General features: G+C 41.5%; 1 protein-coding gene across 16 annotated transcripts in view; it reads left to right on the top strand.

Annotated features, from left to right (window-relative positions):
- Positions 1-19,111, top strand: part of TBC1D24 (TBC1 domain family member 24) — a 46,681-nt gene that overhangs the window by 164 nt on the left and 27,406 nt on the right. For 6 of the 16 annotated variants that reach the window (XR_005703198.2, XR_009208341.1, XR_005703197.1 and 3 more), the window contains exons 2-5: positions 10,212-10,363; positions 11,130-11,366; positions 13,151-14,185; positions 16,383-16,400. Coding sequence is in view for 13 of the 16 variants with exons in the window: in XM_058422581.1 (XP_058278564.1) it covers positions 13,227-14,185; positions 16,383-16,400 (977 nt within the window). In the remaining 3 variants the exon portion in view is untranslated. Of the gene's footprint in view, positions 1-109; positions 1,604-10,211; positions 10,364-11,129; positions 11,367-12,461; positions 12,594-13,150; positions 14,186-16,382; positions 16,401-19,111 lie in introns of those variants that run through there. The other 10 variants (XM_040078975.1, XM_040078977.2, XM_058422580.1 and 7 more) reach the window with 9 other exon arrangements.

The raw sequence follows: 19,111 nt of genomic DNA, 5'->3' as shown, positions 1-19,111 counted from the left end.
AGCGGCCGGGGGGGACCGGCTCCGAGACCGGCCTTTGTCGGGCCCCCGTGGCCGGGCCGCGGGTCGCCGGCCGTGCTGGTGCGAGACCGGGCAGCAGCTGTGGGGGAGGCTCGGGCGCGGCCCCAGCCGCTGTGTCTGTCCGTGGGCCCCAGAACGCAAGGCGGAACCTCCGGGGGTGTCGGTGACCGGAGAGCGGGCGCTGGTCCCTGCGGCGAGCCGGCCGTGGGGGCTCTGAGCTGCGCCTAGGGGCTGGTTCGACGTGTGGAGAGGTTGGAAGGTGTTTAAATGGCTTGTGGGAGCCTCAGGTGCCGGTCACTGCCTCAGAGGATCCTCTGGCCACTGGTGACGCTCGCCCGAACACGCACAGTTTACACCTATTCTGCCAGCCCACCTCCGCAGCGGGCTAGTGGATCCTCACAGGGAGGCTCTCTAAACCCAACGCTTGTGTTCTGCAGCCTCTGGTCTTCAATGGTTTTGAAATTTCTATAATGAAAGTAGAATTTTGTCGTGAGTTTGTTTTCACGTTAGTCTTTCTGCCCCGTCCTTCAGTGAAAATTGCTGCTGAAATATTTGGGCTGGCAGTCTTAGCCATCAAACACCAACTTTAGAGTGCTGGCTAGAACCTGCCAAAATGCTCCCCAGTCTCTCTGGGCCTGTGAACAAATGATCAATAATAACCGGGTGGATGCACCATGCTCAGCTGAGTCTGGTCCCAGGGCAGCAGGAGGGATGATGACACCGCTCAGGTGCTGTGTACTCGAGAGAAAAGTGGGACCTTATCCTTTGAACTTTATTATCTCAATCCTTGTGTTTTTATATCCAGTTCCTAGAAGAAGCTGGGGCATCTGAAAGCTCTGGCTTAGAGGAAATCCCAGTAGGATTTTCAGAGTACCCAGAGCACAGAAATAACATGGATCATATCCAGGGCACTGTATTACCAGAAGAGGGAATTCCCTGTTGTTGGAATTTCCTTCTTTCTGTAACCACTAGCTGTTAGACTGTTGCAAAAGATTTCTCCAAGATAGTTACTCAGGAACAGCAATGATAACTGGCATCTAAGGATGCCATTATGTTTAACCCTTTGTTCCTTCCAAGCAATACATACTTGTATGCTTTGCAGTTTTCAAAACAGCTGTGGGTTGTATTGCACAATAATTAGCTGTTGGGAATCCTGGTACTGAATGTCTTTTCTGTCATTATTTGAAAGTTTGTGGGTGTTCTTACAGCCAGAAATTTTAACTCAAAGGAAAACAACTTTCTCCCTGTTTTTTTGTTTTGTTTGTTTGTTGGGAGGTTTGTTTGTTGGGGGGGTTGTTTGTTTGGGGTTTTGGTGGTTTTTTGCTGTTGATGATTAAGTGCTGCCAAGTAAATGTTTCTAGCAGGATGTTTGTGGATTGTCACATGTTTAAGTATCTCTGCTCTTCCCAGCTCGCTCCTTTTGCTGTGACCTTTGTTTTCTCACATTGGTTGTATTTGTCTATTTGTTCTGGTAATCTGAAATCTTTAAGGGCCTCTATCCTCTTATCACTCTGTTATTTGGACTATAAAGAAAAATGGGAAAAGAAGCCATCCCTCTACTAAGATAACTGTCTGTATATTTAAGGTAAGCAAACCAGTCCACACAGCATGGGTGTCTCACCAAGGTTACTGCAGTCTGATAATGCATTGTTTAGGCATTATTGTTGTCTTGTATTGTCAGGCATTTGTTTAGGTCGTAAGTGCCTTTGCTTTAGTGCTGAAGCCACATACAGTCAGTGACAAGCATGTTACTGGTAGCAAACCATATGTTAGGTCCTTGCTGTTCTTCTGGCTCTGTAGAATTCCCCCTGCTGTCCTTTTTAGATTGGAGAGGCAGCTGGAATTGCTGCTGTTGGGCTGTGTGGCTGCATGCTTGGGCACAGATAAGTGTGTGTTACCACTCAAAATTGATAGACTGTGTTCATAGTCTGAAAGAAAAGAGCTCCTTGTGTTCTGTCTGTACAGCCTTGAATTGGAACTAAAGAGCTACAAATTCTCTCAAATTCATTTGGAAATGCCTTTATTTTCAGGTTTATTTGCAATAGTCTGACGCAATTGCATGGGGTGTGTTGGCAGGTGCAGTGGGTTTTGTTGCAGAAATGGTGTTCTTGAGCTATTTCCTGCTTTGATACTTGACCAGACAGTCACCTGACACAAAAATAGATCTCATTGCACTATAATTAATTATTGACTGACTTGGAGTCCACATGTGTTGGTGGGAATATGTGCTGGTGAGGTCCAGTTCTGGACTCAAATGTTTTAAAATCTCTGATGTTAAGATATGGAAGTATGCATATCTGTGGTGTTCACACTCTTAAGCTTGAACATATTTTTTTTCTCCTCCTGCTTAAACTTCTGCCATTAGAAAATGATTGCCTGAACTTTCAGACATGTTGCAAAAGATTGTGATTCCCACTGTCTTGGGAAAGAGACTCAGGAGAAATATAGGAGACTGCCAGTGTCTGTGTTAAGGATTGTGCTGAATGGTGCTTGGGTTGTAGGCAGCTACATCAGCACAGAACCACGGAGTGGTTTGGGTTGGAAGGGCCCTTAAGGTTCATTTCATTCCACCTCCTGCCATGGGCAGGGGCACCTTCCACTGTCCCAGGTTGCTCCAAGCCCTGTCCAGCCTAGCCTTGGACACTTCCAGGTACCCAAGGACAGCCACAGATTCTCTGGGTATCCTGTGCCGAGGCTTCACCATTGTCACAGGAAAGAATTTCTTCCCGATATCTAATATAAACTTACTCTTTGACAGTGTAAACCCCTTTCTCTCTCTCCTGATTATGTTGTCAAGTAAGTGTAACTTTGGCATAGCTGCCAAAATCCAACACTTCATGATTTTGTTTTTATGGGGAAAACAAAGGAGAAATAATTTGTACACAAGTACAGGTGTAGTGACTGTGTTTCAAGAAACTTGTACTGCATTATTGCTAAGTCTGCTACACTAACAACCTTTTGAAAAGAAAAATAATGTTCAGATTAGTTTTAATTTTTCTACCTAGTAGGACAAAGGCCAGATACCAACTCTCAGCAAGTCAGCTCTTCTAACCCCATAGTCTGCTGCATATCTTCAGGGTATAGTTGGGTTTGTTTCAGAACTGGGGATCCAAACACTGCAGAGCTGGAATTCCAGTTGTGCCTGTGCAGCAAATACCTGTTAGTCTCCGGAAGAGAGACATTTCCAGAGACTGTCTATCTAATACAGACTTTGTACATCCTGTATAGAATAGGGGGAGCTAAAAGTATTTCTGACACAGCTGCAATCCTGCTTGTGATTTTAGAGACTGAAATGAGTTGTTTATCCTGCAAGCACTTTAATAATGTGGTTAATTAGTTTTTCTTTTTTGTAAGGATATTTGTCACCTTGTTTTCTATAGCACAATTTCAGGTATGAAGTTTGGAAGCTGTGCATGCAGGTACCTTATATTTTTTAAGGTGTAGAGGTCAGTCATGCACCTGATGCACATCAGTGTTGCCCAGTGTGCTGTTTAAAAACCAGTCTAATTTTTACAGATTATTCTTCCCCTCACAAACAGGCCCAACAGAAGGGAGTAAGTTATAAGAAGATCTATACAATGACAAGTTCTAAGGTAGGGTTAACAAAAGTACTTCCATCTGAGTGGTGGAAGAGTTTTTGGATTCTTTTTGTTTAGTATTTTTGTTTTGTAACATCTCCGTTCTATCAACAAAATGTTTGTTTTCTAATCTGGGCCCCTGTGGAGACAGGATTCCTGCTCCTGGTTTACATTTCAATATGCCTGTATCCTCCGGGTTAGAGAATTGGAATCCATTGGCCAGTGCAGTGCCACTGGAGAGAGGAGTAGGTGTGTTAAATCCCTTCAAGTTTGCTCAAAACAAGCACACGAGTACAGAGCACCCTCTACAGCAAAGCTTCCTGTAAATCCTGTGCCATGGGCCCTGAACTCTGTGACAGGGCTAGTCTCCTAAAGTTCTCTCCCCAGTAAGACTCAGAGATTAGCAGAATACACTATTAGTGAGATTATAAACTTGGTAACCAGTCTGTTATTAAAAATGCTCTTTGATTTTGAAATTACAGTCAAAATAATGCAGGACTAGTTTGGGATTTCACACTCATCAGTTTTTCATTAGAAGGTGCTGTTCCTGTACCTTTGTGCTGCACAGGAGTGTTTGTTGCTACTCTTTTAATAGAGCATAAGTTTAGAAAGATGACAGAAATAAGTCCAAAAATAAAGCAATGTGTTGTTCCAGTTCCCCAAAATGGAGCTGTTGGCCGATCTTAGGTTCTCCTTTGCTTGTAAAGTGTAGTTGGTGTCTGAGTATCTCCCCTGTGCAGGGCAATCTACACTTCATTTCAGGAAAGGGTAATCCATTACAGGGCATATCAGATTATTGAAGCTTTTCTCCTGAGCAATGTCAGAAACCTGTAGGGTTTTGCAGAGCTGGAAGAAAATAAAATTCTGAGTGACATGACAACTTTAACTTTAATTTTTATATATTCATCTTTCTGTAAATTGACTTTTGCTCTTCAAGAGAAAACTGCTGTGCCCTTATACTTAGTGTAGACAATAATGAAATACTCTGAGATAATAAGATTTCCCTATCCTGTTTTTATCTGCTGGCTGAAATTATGGGAGCACAGATCTCTCCTGGAATAAACAAATTGCAGGGATAACTGCTGGCAGGAATAAAGTGTACATCTCCGTTTGCTTACTACAGAGACAGGGAGTGTGTGCAGTGATTTCCATAGGTTCAGCAAAGATTAAGGATTTGTGTGCTCCATTACAGCAGAGTTACTGCTGCATCCACCCATTTCCCAATTTAGGTACCCCTTAAGCTCTCCAGCACTCCCATTAAGGCTTTGTATGTTCATGTACTGCAGAGGGGCTCTTAAATCACTATAAACATGTCTTATCAGTTAATTTTACAGAAGAATTAAACTGGCATAATTATCCACACTGGTACTTGAATTGTTTTGACTAAATTGTCTTTCTGTTTTATTTTAAAGATGATGTGGGAAATTGGGACATTGGCTGATTTCCTTATCAGACTTTAAATGACACCATTCATATTTTGAACCTTTCGCAAGAGAGAATGTCCAGCAGTCATCCGTGTGGGTGTATTTTTGATAAATATGAATATTGGGGAAATTATTCTAAGGATTAGTTTTTGAAAATTGGACATATATTTGTTATATTGTATTTATACAATATCTTGTCATGGACTGGGAAAGGCTTCTTGGCAAATGTCTTTCCTAGGGATGCCCTTTCCTGGTATCTCAGGTTGTATCTTCTGCTTGTAAAAATCTATCTGCATTTCCATTTGTGCTGTAAGCTGCTGTTCTGGACCTGAAGAAAATCTGAATGTAAAAGAAATAGCACATGGCTGCATGTACCTGTAAAGTACATGGTCCTGCACCTTCTGGCTCAGATAAAAGGAATATGAATAAATCATTGTTTGACAGAAACCAATGCAGACACTTTGTCTAGGAGGAGAACATATAATCAACAGATATTTAAATACATTTTTCTAGCAGTGAATGTAGTGGAAGAGGGTCTCATGGTGATAGATGTCAAACTGACAGTATCCAGTGCAACACAGAGGGAAAAGAGATTGGATTATTGTGTATGGATTTGTTACCATGTCAGGTTTTTCACTGACAGTCAGCACTATCTTTGGTCCTAGGTAGTTGACTGTACTTTCAGAGAAAGATATAAACTGAGGTGTTATAGGAAAATTAAAATGATAAGACTAAAGATGGTATGTTCAGAGTCAGAGTTTGTTGTTGAAGGGAGACATATTTGTAGTTATTTCCAATTTTGCAACAAAGGGAAGATGAATAATTAGCACAATGTGAAGGATTTTTTCAGCCTTATGGCTGACCAGAAGGAAAACTCAGACAGTGTAATCAGAAAATTGTATTGATTTTTTGCACTACTTTGACAGCTGTCTTTTTTTTAATGGATCATTTTTAATGCATCAGGTAAGATAGTTTTGCAGGTTAAGTGCAATTTTCTTTTGGTCTGGATGGAAAAAAGGTAGGAATTACCCTCTCTTTAATTTTACTCTTTGTTCCTTGAGTGTTTTTATGATGTAGGCAGGAGGGAAAGCTACTGACCTATGGCTTTGATAACATTTACCTCCGGTATCTTCTTACAATGCTCTGCTCTTTAGCCTTTTTGAACCTTTGTGGAGCCATTAACCATTTCTTTCCACTTACATTTTTTTCAACAAAAATGTGTTTTATTTTTCCCCAGACTTTCATCTTGTTTGGTCTATGTGTTTACTTTGTGCCTTTTTGGTATCTTGCCACTCGCAGAGTCCACAGGGACTGGATATGAGAAGTGCTTGTGTCACCTCATCCCAAAGGCGGGAAAGAGGGGATGCTTGCAGCTATGACATGTATTTAAATTAGATATTAGGAAGAAATTCTTTACGAAGAGGGTGGTGAGGCCCTGGCATGGAGTGCCCACAGAGGCTGCAGCTGCCCCATCCCTGGAAGTGTCCAAGGCCAGGTTGGACAGGGCTTTGAGCAACCTGGGATAGTGAAAGGTGTTCCTGCCTGTGGCAGGGGGGCTGGCATGAGATGATCTTTAAGGTCTCTTCTAACCCAAGCCATTCCATGATTCTATTCTATTCTCCTAAATATAAGCTACTATTACTTACCTGCCCAGCAGTGGAGAACTGCTGTGTCTGAATGTGTCTGAACTTTAGACTGTAATAAAGTGCACAACAAATTAATTACACATGATTTAAAGACTGTTTAAGGAAGCAATAGTGCATTCCTAAGAAAGAAAACATGGGATTCCAGGACAAGCTCTGTTACTGTGCTTACTGTGCAGTGGTGATATCCCAAGAGAAATCATCTAAATGCCTAAAGGTATTTGCCCCGTAGAGTACTCTGATATCAGGGCTTTATCAGTTACTTGGGAAGGTTTTTAGACTTTGTCCTAAATGCATATCAAAAACCCAGCAGGGAGCACCTAATAATTTGCTATCACACTATTGCTAAGCTTTGTAATAGAACATTGTCAGGAATTTTATCGTGGTGCCCAGCTTGTGTTTACAGAGTGCCCAGGGCACATCGCAGAGATCGAACTGCACTTAACCACATTAAAGCAATCCATCGAGTTCTGTGAACTCTGCTGGAAGGGATCATCACTGCACAGTACAGCCACCAAACCGTCTCTGCATGAGATGAGCTGGTTTCTTTCTGATGCTAAATGGGGTGTTTAATTCAAGCTCTGAAACACATGTGCCCCAGGGAGGGGTGACAGTGAACATCACCGAGGCTGCGCAAGTGGCAAACTGCTTCTGATCAGGAGGTATTTGAGTGCAAGGGGACCAATGGTGTCCAGTCTTGTTTCTAGATCCATGTAGCAGAGATGTCAAGGTGAGCTGCTTTAAGTCCGGGCTTGGGAAAGCTGCAGGATGCACTAAAATACTGGGGGAGGAGAGGGAAGTTGTCTTTTGTTCTGCAGTTGCTGTTACTTTGCTGTGTTGCTTTGTGCTTCTGTCGGACTTCACTTTAGGAAGCAAACATCTCAGAGGTGATTGAGTATTCCTCAAGGATGGAATTAATTTCCTCAGACTTTGGGGGTTAATTTCCTCTTACTGAGAAAAGGGCTACTAGCAAGGAGTCATGAGGAAGTAGTTCTCATTATCTCTTCATGTTCCTTTTGCATGGATTAGTTTCACAGGGTTATGAAAAAGTAAATTTGAATCTTTTCCATGCTTATGAGAGGAATGACAGGATTTGTCTTTACAAAGAAGCCCTAGGTCTGCTGTAGATAAAACTAGCACTGAGAGATAAGAGAAATAGGAAAGATTCTACTGATTGATGAATGGAAAACCATAGGTTTGTTTGTAAATGAAATTGAATATTGCAAGATGAAAGTAACAATGGGAAAAACCCATAAATCCCATAAGAATTAAAAGTTAGGGGGGTTATACATTAAAAGGGGAATCTTAGGTCTTAGGCATTGTACCTCTCAAGTACATCAGCCAATGGGAAAGAGAGAGGGAAATGTGGCCGGGAAATTAGGATAAATAGGAGGCTGTGTCCTCTGAAAATTTGAGAGACCCCAGGAGAAATGCCCCATGGCCTCTCCCTTTATTTGAATAAAGTAAAAAGACTCCACTGTCTCCTTTTTGGACATAAACCTCTGGTGTTCGTGGATTAATTTTCGTAACACTTACAACACTGGTCAGAAATATAAACACCGAATTATATGCTGCCGGTCTGGAGGATTACATTACTCTTGATTTTCAGGGCAGCAAAAGAGAATATTAGCATTCTGTTAGAACCTTATAAAAACGCCTGCCAAAATGTTGGTTGTCAGTATCTAACTGTATCTGTACATAGCAAAGAGCTGAATCCAGGGTGGTGTAACTGCCCATGCACGAGATGAAAAATGTTATTTTCAAACTTTGGTAGTTCTTGTTATAGAGGAGCTATGCTGGATTTAAATGAAGTGTCTTAATAATCTTCTGAACTGCAGGCAGACTTCTAGAACACAAGTTTCAAGAATACCTAAACAGAAAGGGGAACCAGGATTAATTATAGCTTTTAGGACCCTCTCATGTTTATTAAAAGCAGTATCAAATAATGTAATCGCAGGCTTTAACCAAAGTTGGAATTTATTTTTAAGAAGTTTAGACTGTGACTATTTCACTACTGTAGAGTATTTCACGTACTCTCAATTTGAGAGAAATAATTGCCCTCTGTGTTGTAGTTCAGATATTTCAGTTTGCTAGTTCCTGCATTTTGGAAAGAAAAAACAAACAAACCCCTTTAATAAAAAAATTATTATTCTAAATAATTAAATTATTGTGGCTGTCCTCAGCCATGTTATCTTTAGTAAAATTGCAACCTTATATTCCCCATACTGAAAGTAAGTAATAATTCAAATCTTTTTTTCTGATGTGCTTTTAGACACTTTCATAGAATTTTTCTTCATAGGCAGTATGGGAATTTGCCTGTCACACTTGGCTTCACTACTGTGTATTTTATAGCGATTCAGACAGCTTTCACCAGTCTTCTGAAAGCAGTCCAAAAGACAATGGGAAGAGCTAAGGGAATGAAATGGAAAATTTGGCTAGACTATCTAGCTAAAGATTTCCTGAATATTCAGTCACTGACTTAAAATCGTGCATCATACTATGGTCTTTGCTTGGGTTTGAATTGTTATGGTTGCTTGCCCACTCCAGAGTTTAAACTTAACCTTGAAAAAGCTCTTACCTGTGCTGCAGCCATTGTTAGCAGATCCTCAATATTCATTTTTCTAGTTCTACTTCTCACTTGTGTACTTGCCTTTTTTTTTTTTTTTTTAATATTGCACTTACCTGAAGAGCTCCATTAAAAATTAATAAATCTAACAATCTACAATTGTGGGGCAGGTACTAAGAAGAAAGCTCTTTCTCCTGTTTCTGTTCTTCTGTGTTAACTCCTGCTTTTTTTAAGTCAGTCTGACTAGAAAGGGTAATGAGTGCTTACCCTTAGTACAGAACTTCAAAGCTTTGTGGCTTCTCAGAGAAGCTGTGTCTGCCCCATTCCTGGAAGTGTCCAAGGTCAGATTGGACAGGGCTTGGAGCAGCCTGGGATAGTGGAAGATGTGGGGTGGGATGGGGATGGGATTTAAAGTCCCTTCCAACCCAAACCAGTCTGTGATTCTATGGTTGTTATGAATAATGCCTTTTTTTTTTTTTTTTTTTTTTTTCTTTGCTAGTTTTTACAACGCCCTTATCATTCCATCCTAACACATACTACACCATGTTTCAGTTCTGTGTAGTTCAGGTGCTCATCCATCCATATCCAGTTAGAGGATATGTACCATAACATGATGCTGACTTCTCTAAAGCAGGAGGGAAAGAGGTTTACTGCAATAAGGGTCTGTAAATGAGTCTCTCTTCCCTACCTGTGTGTAAATATTTCATTCTGAAATGTTTTTTCTCTTCTGCCTGTCTTACCCCTCCTTTGTATGGACAGGTAAGCAAGATGGTTTAGGTGAATATGGGACTTTGTGACACAACTGCACTCCCACACAGCCATCCTCTAATTTTACTCCCTAACTGAAACTCCAGCCTCCCTCCGAATACAAGTGTGTACTGCCTGCTTGCTTCCTTGTGGTGGGAGGGATGGGCAGGAGGCAGCCCTGACTCACTGGCTCTTGACTGCTGAGGGCAAAACATCTTCTGTCTCCTCTTCCCAGCACCCCAGAGTTAAACATTGCTCTTTACTCGATTACGGGAAGAGAGACAACTTGCCTCACAGGAGAGACAGAGGACAATTCAGAGAGTTGAGGAGGAGTTGAAACCTGGCTGGAATTTTCCTGGGATTTCTTGGGCTCTTCTCCTTTGGCAAGTAAGTCCTTCCTGTTTGAGGCCTGCTGGCTTACAGTAGCTGCTGGTATCAGGACCTGTTCACCATTACACTGAAGCACACAAGTTCTGTTGGTTTTGCAAGCACAGTTAAGAGCTGGTCGTCCTATGGCAGCCCTGATGATACCCAATTGCTTTGCTGTCACTTTTTATTGCTTTGCTGTCACTTAACTGCGAAAAGCCTAAGCAGCCAGACCTACTTGCAGACCCCACATATTTATCCCAGCCAAAATATGTATAAAACTGCGAGCCCAAATTAAAACTTCTGGCAGTCTGACTGCCATCCTCTAGCTACGGATTTCACTGAGCTTCAAGAGCACGTATTCATCAGAATCATTAGTTTCTGGAATGAGCAGAAATTGCTAGAGTGAAAAATGTCTGATGCAGCCTCTGAGTATGCCTGTGTATCTTAGGAAATAAGACAGGAGAAGAAAGTTTACAGAAGAAGAATAAAAGACAGCCAAGATGAATCTGGGTATCTTAGAAATTGTCTTATATGATGAACATTTTACGTAGCATTTCCCTAATATAAATCTAAGCAACTCCCAAGGGCTGGTGGCAGAAGGTGGAAGCATGCTGGGTGCTCCAGCAAGCAAAGGGCAGTGATAGTTTCTACACTGAAGTGTCCAGGAGCAGAATGGTTCATCTCTCCTTGCTTTTGCCACTGCAAAATAGGATGAAATTTCTCTTCTACAAAAGGACCTTATTCTAGGATTTGGATTAAAAATTAGTGTTTCTGTGATTGCAAGGTGGAGAATTACAGAAAAATGTTCACTCCTCTGGAGCTGACGTTGGCTCTGCGATGGACTGGTGTCCTGCTGTTACTGGATCTCCAGGAAATACACGCTGAGCTCACACTGAGACCCCACAGCTGAACCCTGTAAGATATCTCACTTTCAGAACTGGAGTCAGAACAATGTGTTGCTTCCTTTCACTACAGTCTGAGAATTAGTTTCAGATGTGGAAGAATGCAATGAAAAGAAATGGTGAGCATTTCTGTATCACTCTTACACTGTAAGAACAATGATCCAAAACCAGTCCTCTTTTAATAAAAAGCCCTGAATTCAATATGGTAGAGAAGAGCCCTCCAAAAGCCTTCTCTGAAGGGCTCCTGTGTACTGCTGCCAAACTTTAAGAAGAGGTTAAATTTGGGACTTTCAGCATGTGATTCCAAAATACCCAGGTTATAGCATTTACTCAGAATCTAAAATTGACTGTTTTGGCTCCTATGACTGCTTCAGGCAGTTTGTCAATCAAAAATGTTTGATTTATTTTCCTGTGGTGCAGCTAGGAGGATGAAATCTCATCTTGGTGGCGTATCTACCTTAAGAGGTTCAAATAATTTTAAAACATCTGTTTTATGGAACATGCCAATAAATGTCAAGTTTCATGCATTTTTCAGTCTGTCAATACAGGAATGACTAAGGGTTCTTTGGAAGCGTTTCAGTGAATATTTTCATTGATTTAACCTTGCTGTATAATGTCTTAATTGGACAAAACACGCACATGGGCAGAGGTTCCAGCCCTCGGCACAACTGCTGTAATAGTGGAGGTTATTGTGCATCCCCTTCTGGCTTTGCAGTGACTTATTGAAGCCACTTTGGATATGGCCTTCAGTGGTCACAGCCACACTCTCTCCTGGGACACAGGTGTGCTCTGAACCTGGAGCCAGCTGGTAGATCAGGTAAACCTGGCACGGGACATTAAGGGCCAGAACCTGATGTTTCAGCTCCTAGTGCTGTCACAAAGGTGTCTGTGGCATCTCCAGTGGGAGAGCTGTTGTGTGCCTGTGTGACAGGGCATGGTCACCATCCAAAGCAGCACTTAGAAAGTGCAAGTGCTTTAATGAAGGTGTTTGAAGCTGACTTGACCCTCTGCAGTCAGGAAGCAGGGTTCTTGTCCTCTTGTCCTGCACAAGTCTCTTCTAGCACTAGCAATGATCTGGCTGACTGTACAGCTGCGCACAGTCACTGAGGTTGGAAAATACCTCCAAGACTGAGTCCAACCTTTGACCAGTCATCACCTTATCCACTAGACCAGAGCATTAATGTTACATCCAGTCATTTCTTGAACACTTCCAGGGATATTTCTTGAACACTGTTCAGGGACAGTGACTCCACCACCTCCCTGGGCAGCCTGTTCCAGTGTTTGACCACCCTTTCCATGAAGAAGTCTTACTCAATGGAAAAGAAAAATTGTACCAGATTAACAAGGTAATTTCAGTGACTATGTGGTCACACAAGTGCTAGTACCAGCACAAAGAAATGACTCAGAGGACATGGCTGTGGTTAGTAGAAGCACAACATATCTTCTCACTAGCCACACAGTCTCAGAACAGCATACACTAGCCATGAGAGTACATCCCTCTAATATAAGTTTCACTTATACTTTCCCAGAGAATTGGAAAGAGAGATTGCAAATCGAACATACTTTGCAATATTTTTTTTTTTTTGCAGTGGGAGTCTTCTGTTCTCTTAAGTGGGATGTTAATGTAAAGGTCCATGTCTCAGCTTGGACTTTCAGTTAGGGAAAATGATTTCCTGGGGAGATGTCCTCAGGATCAGTCTCTTGACTGGCCTTTGATCAATTACTGCAGTAGGAGTTACTGACAGAATGAAAGAAAAGTTTGGCTTAAAAATAAAAAGGCATCTTTAACTTTCTTTGCTTTAGAATACAGTTTTGCTATTGCAGTAACAAGTATGTACATATGTGTGTTCATAAAGAAAATATCTGTTACTCAGATGTCTGGTTTTTTACTTTCCTTTTGCAGAAAAATCCAAGAGTCCACAAATGACTAACTAAGGTCTCTGTTCTCATGATTTATGTGATTTTCTTTTCCTGGAGCCATGGATGAATACAGTCCTTTTGTGGACTGGGACAGGATGGATGTGAGTGCCCAGAGCCAGGATACAAAAGAGCTCACCTGCACAGACTTCCATGAACTCAAGCAGCTGGCCCGGCAGGGCTACTGGGCCAAAAACCACTCTCTGAGAGCCAAAATGTACCACAAACTCATCAGCAATATCCCGTGCCGTACAGTGACCCCAGATGCAAACGTGTACCGGGACATTGTGGTGAAGATCATTGGAAAACGCAGCAGCGGCTCCCTTCCGCTGCCGGAGTTCGTGGACAACAGCCTGATCCCTACGTATTGCCTGAATGCAGAGGGTGTTGGGGCCATCAGGAAGATCATTCTGTGCATCGCCAATCAGTTTCCAGACATCTCGTTCTGCCCGGCGCTGCCCTCGGTGATTGCGCTGCTCCTGCACTACAGCAAGGACGAGGCCGAGTGCTTTGAGCAGGTCTGTCGCATCCTGGCTTGCAACGACCCGTCCAAGCGGCTCATTGACCAGACCTTCCTGGCCTTCGAGTCCTCCTGCATGACCTTTGGGGACCTGGTGAACAAGTACTGCCAGGCAGCCCACAAGCTGATGGTGGCAGTGTCCGAGGACGTGCTGGAGGTGTACTCGGACTGGCAGCGGTGGCTCTTTGGAGAGCTGCCCATGGCATACATTGCACGGGTCTTTGATGTCTTCCTGGTGGAAGGGTACAAAGTTCTCTATCGCGTCGCGCTGGCTCTTCTGAAATTCTTTCACAAAGTCAGAGCTGGGCAGCCCATGGAGTCTGACAGCATCCAGCAGGACATTCGAGCCTTCGTGAGGGACATCGCCAAGTCGGTGTCCCCAGAGAGGCTCTTGGAAAAAGCCTTTGCTATCCGCCTTTTCTCTCGGAAGGAGATCCAGCTCCTGCAGATGGCCAATGAGAAAGCTTTGCAGCAGAAGGGCATCACGGTCAAACAGAAAAGGTAGGGCTCAACACAGGTAACCTGAGCAAGCTCCTGATTTTTCCCAGTGTGTGGAGCAGTCAGGCCACCATTACTGGTGGGGAAGCTCCAGTGGTGCAAGCTGGTGTCTCCTGATGCATTTTCTCTGCAGCAAAACTCAGTGGCTCCAAAATCGATCATTGTTGGGATTGTAACGGGAAGTGTAACTGAAGGGTTATGATACAAGAGGAACAGAAGTTTCTTGTAGCTTGCTCAGTTATGAATTTATACAAGTATATATTAATTACAAGTGTTACATCTCAAAAGTGTGTTTCATAAGCAGTATTTAAACTAAAAGGCATTTTAGCAAAGTTGGGAAAAACACTGATCAATTACTTGGAAGAAACATACCCAAAGAAATGTGAAAATTTATTCTTAAATATGACATTATTTGTATAAAATGTCAGTTTGATGCTGCCCAGTACTGTGAATTCAGCTGTTTCTTTAGTGTAAGGAACTGTCACAGCTGGGAACATTTTGCCTGACTGAGGAAGAACTATGTTTTAACAGAGCAAGGAAGAAATAAGTCTTATTTACAGGTTACTTGTAAATAAATTCGACTGCAGCCTCCTGGAAATCAAGAGTATAGTACTCACAGGTAGGCGTTGATCTGTTTTGTGACAGGTTCATATACTCTTAGAAAAATCATTTTGAAGGAATCATGGAAGAGAAGAGTGACTATACAGATCCAAGAAACTGTTGCATAATCACAAGCTCTTCTCAGAAATAAGGGGAGGAAGAAGCAACTCTGAAACCAGTAAATGAAATCTTGCTCTGATGTGACAGTAAAAGTTACACTAATAAAAAACTTAGCTGAAAGGCCTCTCAATGGATATAGAAAAGGCAGCAATCTATTAATCTGAACAAAATCAGCAACTTGCCAAGTGCAAATGTATGTGCAGGTAAGTGGTACATGGTCTGTTTTTCCAGAGGCCTCTGACAGCAGAAAACTTCTCCCAACCATTTTTGAACTCTTAAGTATTGGACAGTTTTATGAGCTGCCCTGCCCTCTGAAGTGAGGTGACTTCTAGAAGTCCCCTGGGTCAGTGAGTGTGATGTCTAGAACATGATAGTCTAGACACACAGTCCATTTTCTCTAAATCTCCACTGATATAGTAGGATCTTCCAGCCAGCTGCATTGCTGAGTTAGTTACAGTCGTTGCAAACAGATACCATTCCATAACATGGCAATACATACTCTGTACATTTCAGCCTAAAAGATCACATAAGTGTTAGCTGAACCGCCTTCATGTGTCTACGTACATTAAGGCTTCCCTGGTCTCTTCAAAAGGTTAAACTTTTAGACTCACAGCTTGGTTTACAGTCAGCTTCAGCATTTACCTGTCAGTCTCAAATATTTCAAGGCCTTTAACCACTGGATTGTCACACTGGATACAGTTCCAACCATTGTATTTGAGACTTGTTACAAAGTATTGACTCCTCCATTGTGTCTTCCTGTTAGGAAGTTCAGGAGAGTTGTAATATCCTTGAGTATATTGTTTAAAACAGAATTACACCTTTAAATAAAAATAAAATTGAAAAAAATTAAATAAACCACAGAAAAAGAAAAATGTACGGTAACCAACCACAGACACTCCAAAAGCTCCTGCTGTGTTAAATGCTGCAGAGAAATTCTCACTCACAGCAGTGATGCTTTCAGGGCAAAGTACAGTAATAAACCCAAATGAAGCCAGTAGTTACTGCTATGCCAGGCAGAGTTCTTACTGAAAATTTTTCATCCTCTCTTGGCTGCCTTTGTAAACCCACTGAAATTTCTCAGTGTCCCCAGGCACAGTGCTGCTGGGGGCTTGGCTTGGCTCAGTTTGTGTCCCATTGTGGGCAGATGGAAGTGCAGGAGAAGTGAGCTGTTCTGGACTCCATGGGGTGCCAGTGAGTTCTCTTCTCTGCTTGTGTTTGGCCTGTGCAAGGAGAAGATGATTTATTTTCCCATCATATAACAAAAAAGGGGGAAGATAGAAATATAAATGTTTTAACCTGTCTGATTGGTTTTTAGTGCTTGGTGACTCAAATCAAGCCTTGCTTTGTTTCTCTCCAGGCTCCCTTCACTCACTTTGTCATGGATGTAGGAAATCACTGACCTTTTCTATCTTTTTTGTCTTCCTCCTTGTATGTTCTCCTTCTGTCCATTCCATCTCCGCTGCACCACTCCTGTTTGCAGTCTTGCACCTCCCAAAAGGTAGGTTAAAATACTTGAGTCTTTGCACTTTGCTCATTCCTGCTGTCTTTGGCTTGTTTTTTCCAAGGCCATCACGTATTGCTAACATTAGGGCAGGAGAAGCAGGGCAGCAATCAGAGCACCCGATTGCTGTGCCACATCTCTTGAATACCCTCCTGCAAAGTTAGTTCATAGCACCTGCAAAGCTGTGAGAGAAGGGGTAGTGGGCCCAAGGAGTCAGCACAGCACTTCAGACAGCAGCACACCTCTGCTTTCCAGAGTGGGAAAGAGTACTGTACATGGAGAAAGTACATGGTGGGATTATGGTTATGGGCTATAAAGGGCCGTTATAATAATGCTCTTTTCTACTCTGGAAGAAAAAGATTTTTTAAAATACTTTTTGTGTGTATATATATAGTATTTAAAATATATACAATATAAAGATAAATACCGTGTATATATACATATATATTGTATATATTATATTTTTACATATATAATGTATAAACAAATACATATACAAATATATAACTAATACAATATATATAAATAATATTTTTTTTTTAACATCTCAAATAACAGCTTTGAAGAGCTGTTAGGTATCATCCCACCTCCAAATCTGATATATGCTGTTGCAGTCGATGTGAAACAGAGTCAACTTTTTATCTTCTTTGGAAGCTTTCTGCACTTAATTGGAAAAATTTTGGACTGGCCCCAACTTGGCACACTCCTAAAAATGATCTGTCTCTATTCATAGTAGATTATTTTTAAGTAGGTAGGGGTTTTTTAGAGTTGAGAAGACAAGACTTTTTTTTCTATGTCAATGAGGTCAGAGTTATTCAGTCACAGAGCGTTATTGGTTAATGAAGAAGTTTTTTAAGTCTTGGCCTGAAAAGTAAATCTTAAAGAATAAAACCCAGTGAGTGAATTGTGATACCTGATAAGCAGAGAACTTGGAAAGAGAAAGGCTGCCCTGTGTGTATTAAATGCCACAGATGTTTGGGTTTAAATTCATGCCTTTGAGAATCCTCTGACCTTGCTGCAGGTGCCCTGAGTTAACTTTAGTGAGTGATGCATATTAACATGTGTACTAATTAATAAAATCAAAGTTGGAATTAACTTCCTCATGTTTTCATGATTGAAAAAACAGAGACTTAGCAAAGCATGTTTCATACCATAACTTCCATGTTGAGGATTTCACCTCTAATAAATCACTAAGCTGTTAATCCCAGTCAAGCAAATCTTCAGTATCTGTGTATTATTTTTGCAGTTAGGTTGTTCTGAAAGCAGCAGAAAGCCTTGATTGCTAAGAAGCAGTTTGGGTTTGAGGGGACTTAAAGAGAGCAGAGTGTCTGTTGACACTGATCTTGACACAGGATTAGGTTTCAGGTTTATATACCACAAATTACTTATGTTGCTATTTATAACTGAAAAAGAAATCTCCTTTTACCACACAATTATGCCGTCACTGAAATTATAATGTATTTTAAAGCTAATGCGTCTCCTCTAAGATTTGACCCAAGCCAGAGTAGAGCAGGAAGATGTAATTCAGTGAGTAATCTTTGGGGTTGGGTATTTGTTGTTTTTTGAATAGTACGGGGCACATCCACTTTGACAGGTGCTGCTGCATGTCCTCAACCTTGGCTTTACCTTTGGGAATTTTGAGGGCTCTGAAGCACATTGTATTAATGATATAGCTGGAAAAGCAACATTCCTATGAAATTAGCAAATGCTGCTCTATTAAACATTAATTGTGCTGGTTTTCAAATCTAATTCCTTGGAATCATAGCAGTTAAACTAGTCTTTCCAACATCAGCAATCGGGAGAAAGTTGTCATGCAAATCCCAGTAACTGAGGAGAACACTAATGCAGGGTAAAACTTTCTGAATTTGTTCAGTTCTAGTGGTAGAATTTAATGCTGTCCACATTTACTGTTCTCTCGAGCTACAATGCTTTCACAGATGACCCTCGAAGGAGTGGTGTGGTGAAGGCTAAACTTAATTTTCCTCAATGAATATAAACCAAAACATTTGTGTTTTTTTCTTAGCCCACTTGTGTTCTGTTCATTTTCACTCATTTACTATTTTCAAAAGCAACTGCCAAACTGAAGGAGATTATTTTCAGTGTCATTAGAAAAATACTGTCAAAAATAAGAAATTAATAAAGGTTAGATACTTGTAACTAGTTGCAATTTTCTGGCACCCCCCCCCAAAAAGTTATTTTTTTGCTCAGCACCATGGAGTTTGGTTTGATAGGTGCAGGCTGCATGTGGACACTTCTTAACACAGGGTCCAGTTTCAGTCTCAACAATCTGCTGCTGTGATTTTTTCCTGGGAAATAGGAGGTCATTTTGTTTCACTTTCTTTGGCTGTGTTCTTTGGTTTAACTAGATGGTGCCATTAAACATAAAATTATTTACCGTGATATTCAAAGGTTAGGAACTGTATGCCTGGTACAGTTTTAGATGGCCAATACTGTGGGTAATGCTTTCTAGTAAATCAGAAAGATCTGTTTGAAAAGGTGATATTCTACCTATGTGGGAGAATTGTGGGAAGGCACAGGGTACTGAAAGGGATGTGTTCAGAATGCTGCTGAACACAGGCTTTGAGAGGGGTTTCGGTAGGAAAGTCTTTAAATCAGCAGTTCAGAGTAGCCAGGAAAAGGAAAAAAAGGCAAAAGCAAAGATACCCTGAATGTGAGAGCCTTTTAGAAATAAGAACTGAAGTTTAGTT

This window comes from Hirundo rustica, chromosome 15 (assembly GCF_015227805.2).
Source record: "Hirundo rustica isolate bHirRus1 chromosome 15, bHirRus1.pri.v3, whole genome shotgun sequence".
Taxonomy (NCBI): domain Eukaryota; kingdom Metazoa; phylum Chordata; class Aves; order Passeriformes; family Hirundinidae; genus Hirundo; species Hirundo rustica.
Note: the sequence above shows the minus strand (reverse complement) of the source record. Positions and strands in the feature narration are given on the sequence as shown.